The 6,889-nt window shown below is 32.7% G+C and overlaps 1 protein-coding gene across 4 annotated transcripts in view; it reads right to left on the reverse strand.

Annotated features, from left to right (window-relative positions):
• Positions 1-1,294, reverse strand: part of LOC128237373 (serine/threonine-protein kinase Nek10-like) — a 33,113-nt gene extending 31,819 nt beyond the window's left edge. For all 4 annotated transcript variants that reach the window (XM_052952881.1, XM_052952871.1, XM_052952863.1 and 1 more), the window contains exon 1: positions 1,157-1,294. In XM_052952881.1, the coding sequence (XP_052808841.1) occupies positions 1,157-1,272 (116 nt within the window). In that variant the 5' untranslated portion in view covers positions 1,273-1,294. The remainder of the gene's footprint in view (positions 1-1,156) is intronic.
• Positions 1,295-6,889: the final 5,595 nt, after the last annotated feature.

Consider the following 6,889-nt stretch of genomic DNA (forward strand, 5'->3'; position numbering starts at 1 on the left):
TTAATTGATTAAAATATCAATAGATTTATTCTGTATGTATTTTTTCTTCATAATTAAAATGTAACATTCTTTAACAATATAAGTTGATCAAGTTGCAATTCATAAATATTTAACAAAAATAAAATATGAGATTTAATATGAAGCTTAATTCTGGATGCACAAATCAAAAACCTCGATCATCCAGGCATTTAAACATCAATATTTGATATACCCATGATTATGACATCTCAAAACGCCATGCCAAACATCATATCTTAAGAGTCCACAGGAGAGTAACCCCGGTAAGTTTCACAGGGGCCAGAAACAAATTATTTTTGTTTATTTAAGCCTATATGTATATATATATATAGAATAAAGGGTAACATCAACTTTTTTACACTGAATTTGTTACGTAGTGGAGAAACTATACGAAACAGCCGATTTTCATGCATCAATTGCTGGACGTCGATCTTGACATCGCGGTGTTCGACGTTTTTTGGAGTGAAACTATTTGAGTATTCGAACATATGCGCCTGTTTGGAATCATTTTAATGACTTTGTCATGTAGATGGAAACCTCACCTGTGCATGCATGTGTATTATTGGATATTACTAACGTTTAAACATGTGATTTTTTTCCCAAAAATAAAGTCAGTGTAAAAAGTCGATGTTACCCTTTATTCTATATATATACATATAGGCTTAAATAAACAAAAATAAAAATTTTCTGGCCCCTGTGGGTAAGTTTAAATAACAAGCATTCAGAATGACAAAAAAACAACATCAAATTTACCATAATATAAATAAGCTAAGAAATATGGTATTTAAGAAATTAATATTTAAAATAGTAATGATCTGAGCCAGGAAATATGGATTATCATATAGGGGAAAAAGAATCCATTGATTAGATATATGGAACTGCAAAACAATATGTAGATGATGCTACATCTGTAAAGGCCAGTGAAACTCTGCTAGTAAGGGAGGGGTTTAACTGCCTGCGAGGGAGTGTCACGATCATTGTAACCTGGACAGGGACTTGCCGTTAAGGGGTAAAAAATAGTTTGAGGCCAAAAATAAGTACTTTTTCTTCTCTATTTCAATGCATTATTATGTTTAACTCATTTGACTTAAATGATCGAAACAAATTGGCTAATATGTTTCAGTAATTAAATACTCACGATTTCCCAGCATAAGGTTCCATGCTCTTCACAATTGGAGGTAGAATGAGGTTCCTGTTACACGCACATTGATGTGAGGGGCCATAACGATCATACGTAGAGTTCTGCGTCACCATAATTCCCCGTTAACACACCAGGCATACAAACCGTCGCTCCTCTTTTCTCCGAGCATTCATGTCCCTGTGCCTGATTGGTTAGAATTGTTGGTTTCTGTCTTCAGAGAACTTGAATGAATGAGTTTATGGGGCTCTGTTGATATTTCCTTGTGATTCAGCGGAGCATCCTTTAAGCAGCCGGTCTTCTGTGGCAAAGAAACAAATTACTTTATTCAAACAAAATAAATATACCATGTGACTGCAACAACAAAAATAAATATTTTCTTTCCTGAAACCAAGTTTGATACTGCTCTGACAAAAGATATTGTCACTACCAGTACCATGCATCGATAGTTCAGGCATATTGTTCAAGGTATGACCAGTATAAATATGTAAGAGTTGGAGACATTTTTCTGTAAATAATCAGGCATCAGATGAAGTCTGGCACTCACAAGAATTACCATAAGTTGGTTGTCCAGTACAATTTCCCAATCAAATTCCTTTATATTACCAAAATGTAAACTTATTATATTGATAACAATATAATGCAAACATTTTAACTGTACAATCATAACCAATTTTATCTGGCAGCAAGTGTTTGTGCCAATATCATGTTTTTCCAAATATTTGTGATAAATTCCAATCAGAGATGTCAAAAATATGACAGTCAAAATTAATATGAATCAAACCAGTCTGGCAAAATGTATACAATGAATACTGACCAATCAAGGGTGCTTAAAATCCAATCGTTCCTGATAAAACTGGAGAGCCAATGAAATGATAAAACAAAAATACGGCTTATCATGCCAAAATTTATCACATTTTAAGAGATTACCTTGATGAGAATTTGTACACCATTGCCATTGATTTTTAACCTATTTACAAAAAATGACTATATTTGATTTGAACAGCAAGGTCTCCTCATGTTAAAGGCGCACAATATAGCCTGATATTTTTTTCAATTTTATGCATATGAGCTTTTATAAAAAAAATCAATTAATAGCTATGCGTAGCTACAAATCCCCAAGTTAATTTAAAGTGCCAAAACATCACTAATATTTTTATCTGTACAAAATTAATAATGCCTTTTCTGATTTGAACATCAAAGTCAAATGAGTTAAACATAAAAATGCATTAAAATTAAAAAAACAAACACACTTTTTGCATCAACCTATTGTGTCCCTTTAAAATCTACTATGTTTGGCATGGTTACAGGTCGTAAGATAGGGTTGTAGTTGTCTGTTTTTTACATCTTAACCCCTAAAATCAGTAATGTGGGTATTTTTATGACCAAGTTGCCGGTAACGCCAAACAAGATATTATTGGCCATGCATGTTACAATAATATGTTCATAAGGCAAACATTTCCCATCTTCAAAGCCATGCTTAAATTTTGAATTTTTAAAATCTCTTTAATATTAGATATTTTTTAACACAAATATTCTCTCCATTTATCATAATACTTCACTACAAAACTTCATTTCTAGAAGAGTGATATTGGACTGGTAATCACAATAACATTATAGTAAAAAAAACCACAATGTCCAGAAGCTAGTCCAACATTGACGAATTAGGGATTGAAAATACCGGGTAGGATCTTAAATCATAATTCATCATTGGAAATAGTTGGTTAAGCCATTTCAATCAGTTTTTCGATGATGATATTTAAAAACCAAATGATCATAAAAATGTTTGAAATAAGTGTATAAAACACAGAGCGAACATGAAATAAAAACAAACTTATGTTATGTTTTATACTTTGAGGTAAGATTTAGTTTTTTCGCTCAAGACTAAATGATCTTCTATTCAATTCTGCCATATTTTCTATTTATAGAGGCTAAAATGTCATAGCGTTTATCAATTCGAGATTATGCAATTGATTATCGTGACCTCAAACATAAATGATCAATAATACTTGATCATTGTTTCATCCTTAGTGCTAACAATTCATTCAAGAGGTAGTGGGCTTGATGCCTGGCAAGACTACCATTCTCACCTAGGGGACCCGGGCTCAATTCCCGGCCTGGGCGCATGTGAATTTGGTTTGAGGTCTCCTGACGGACAAGTGGGTACTCCAGTTTCCAAACATCACAAGACCACACTTTCCCGTAACATCGTGCCAACAAGAGTGATTAATATAATTTTGTACTCCATTCTTCCACAATTGTTGTAAAATGAATAAATTTAACTAAAACCCTTTTCCAGTTATCTAGTTACGGTCATCTGTACAGATTCCTATAATATTATATGCAATTAATATGATTTTGTTTATAGCTGTCCTCGCATTAATAATCATTAATTCAATTTGGACAAATTACGTTAGTAAGGAATCATACCTTTAAAATGTAACAAGTTCCATGTTATTTGAAGATTCAACACCTTTAACTTCAACTTTATATTACACAAGCTCAATTAGAAAATTATTGCATATGTTCACATGAAACAATCCGATGTAATTGCCAAAGGAATAATTCTGTCAACGACATGCGACAAGGATCCCTTCTACCTGATGAACAGACCTATAATCAATTTACCAATATCTACTAATACAATACCAGTCAAGAATTGTACAGGTACACAGGTAGACTGCTGTCAGCTTCAGCAGCAAGTCCATGGACTGGTTTTATTGATCTGGCTTTTATGGAATGAGCACTTATTTGGAAAATGTGTGAATCAACTTTGGCACAATTCTCTGAAAACTCATAGGTAACTTCACCCACTGCTTTGCAAAAAATATTGTCATTCTCCCAGTACTTATTCTATGTGATGGTCATGACGATGATGACGATGATACCAATGACGATGATGACGATGATACCGATGATGATGATGATGATGATGATGATGATGATGTTGATGATGAGGTGGAAGAAGGGGAGGAGGGGGAGGAAAAGGTGATGGTGATGATGATGATGATGATGATGATGGTGATGATGATGACAACAACGACGACAATGACAACAACAACCATGAACTACTGTCTGTAACTGCTGACAAAATATTAATAACTATCTGAACTTTACATCATGTTACTATCTTTATTACTCTTTCTTAATTAAATTGTACAGTTTTGTGAATATAATAGCGTGCAGCAACTTGTTAAGCAAGTTTTATACATTCATTTTTAATTCAATAATTTATTGATACAAGCAATCTGTCAGCCAATATCACAGCTTCATTATCCCAATAGAACCATTTCCCGTCAAAACAATCCTTACAATCCTGGCTTTCCTAAAATTCATTCCCAGTCAAAATAATCTTCACATTTCAAACCCTCTATCTGTGGGCTTCCTCTGAAACCCACTTGGACCAACTGGCCTGTTTGATAGTTGATAAGAAGCCCATGAAAAACCCTCTCCATCTCAATCAAATTGGACAGAAAATCAAAGTCCTTTCCAAGTTGTACTTCAACCAGTGAATGGAAATCAATTAAATAGTTCCAGTAATAAAGGTATTGGCTTGTTTACCTTGAAAAACAGGCTTAAATAGAGCTTTGGGCATCACAGGAATTGTGAGCACTCAGGCACTATCATTTGAGAATAACAAGTTCACAGACATAGTTGTGTAAAATCTATATTTATAAAAGGTAGAATGAGAATCAATTTAACACTTAACACTTAAAGGGTATAGGTTGGTGCAAAACATTTATTTCTTTAATTTTGATGCAGTATTATGTTAAACTCATTTGACTTTAAAAATCCAAATGAAAAATAAGCGTACGATATATGTATAGATAAAATATATAAGCATATTTTACCGCATTGTAACTGGAAAACTTGTGGACACGTACTTATTAATAGAAAAAAAGGAAGAAAGAAAGGCTAGTTGTTGTTTTTTTGGTATCACCCTATATGGTGCACCCATAACAAGCAACTCTGATAAGTCATTTCCAAAAAATGCCAATTAAGTCAAATTATAACAAGAATCATTAAAAATTGTTATAATTAACCAATTAAAATGAAAACTTGTGCCTTTAATGAATAACAAATCACAGAAATATTAGAATTTATAAAATGCCCATCATGATGGATTAGTATTTTTCTGTGCCCACCGTAGGTCATTGTAAGACTGAACAGTTCTAGCAATAAGATATTCTATTTCAATCTTATCAAGTTCCCCTTCGTTTACCTTTACTTACAGGAATGCTCAAAGGCGGTCCATGAAATCTGGTATCTTGAATAATTTAACACCAAATGACCAATCTGTCACACGCCATTCTAATATGTATGCTAATGAGTTCAGCCAATTAATTACAGAGCTATCTGATTCTGTTCTGTATCTAATACAGTTGTGAGCATTTTAAATGGATATCAAAAAACAAGTTGTTAAAATGATTACGAAATAAAATTTGTTACTATATATATATATAATTATGATAAATATATAAAGTTATTTTTTTAGTATTACACTTGAACATGAACATGATGTATATATGAAACTTCATTCAATGAAGAATATAATTCACAATCAATATTGTCTAAGGTCTGATTTTCAGACTCAAAACGACAAAATCAAACTTTGTTGTAAAAAATCCTTTATACAGGAGCAAAGAATGTAGATCTCACTGTACCTGTAAAAACTGACAAGTTCTATGATCATGCATACATTTTCTATCAAATTAATTACCGGGTACATTACATATATTTTGGAGAAATGAAAGATTGTCTTTTCTGAGCCCGAGTTTTAAGTGTACACTCAAAACTTTAAGTGAAAATGGGCCGTGTAGTTTCAAATCAAATGCAGGATGGGAAATCCATCTGTGTATTGGTACCTGGTACCCCAATTATTTTCTTCATTGAATTATTACAGGCCCACATCTTTCTAAAATGTTCACCAACAATTCACTCATCACAAGGTCAGGCGTGTAGCTGCCAATACGCATGAATTCAGCTGAATCCACATGATTCTGACAAAAAAAAATCAAGTATGAGGCTGAATCCACATTATATTCTGACAAAATAATCAGCCAAAGTTGCAGTATGCGTACTTGACTAAATTAGGCTAAACTGTCTATTTTCCAGTACCAAATTAAGCACCTCAGATCTTCCAGAATGCAACATATTGCACCATGGTTTTCAAAATTTTCAGAGGGGACATGCCACAGACTCTTCCAAACACAATTATTATGAATCCACATAATAGAGGGCTAGCTACACCCCTAGGCAGAAAATCTCAACAAGGCACTGTACAGATCATAAATATTTTATAGGACTAGACATACAGACACAAATCAAGCCCATCATAATACAAAATAAGTCACGGATATTGGTAATTAATTATTTATTATCTACTGGTACACCGGTTGTGCCTTATAAATTAATCAACTACATGTTATACTTGAAAATCATATGATCATACAGCAAACAACAGCAAACAACAGTATACTAAGACATTATACACAGAAGGTTTTTGCCTAATTTTGGCATATGTCATTAAAAAGGCATCTCTAAGCACATAAATTTGCTAAAAAACATAATTTTTCCTATGATTGCATATATATTGTTATATATTGTTGTATCTAGCTGTAAATTTAAGTTATGTTACGATCTCTGACTACTTAAAAACATTATCATTGCTTTTAATAAAAATAATTAAGTTCAGCAATTCGAAGCAAAACCATCATAACTGAAATGGATTTT

The sequence above is a fragment of the Mya arenaria genome, chromosome 1 (genome assembly GCF_026914265.1).
Source record: "Mya arenaria isolate MELC-2E11 chromosome 1, ASM2691426v1".
NCBI classification, from domain to species: domain Eukaryota; kingdom Metazoa; phylum Mollusca; class Bivalvia; order Myida; family Myidae; genus Mya; species Mya arenaria.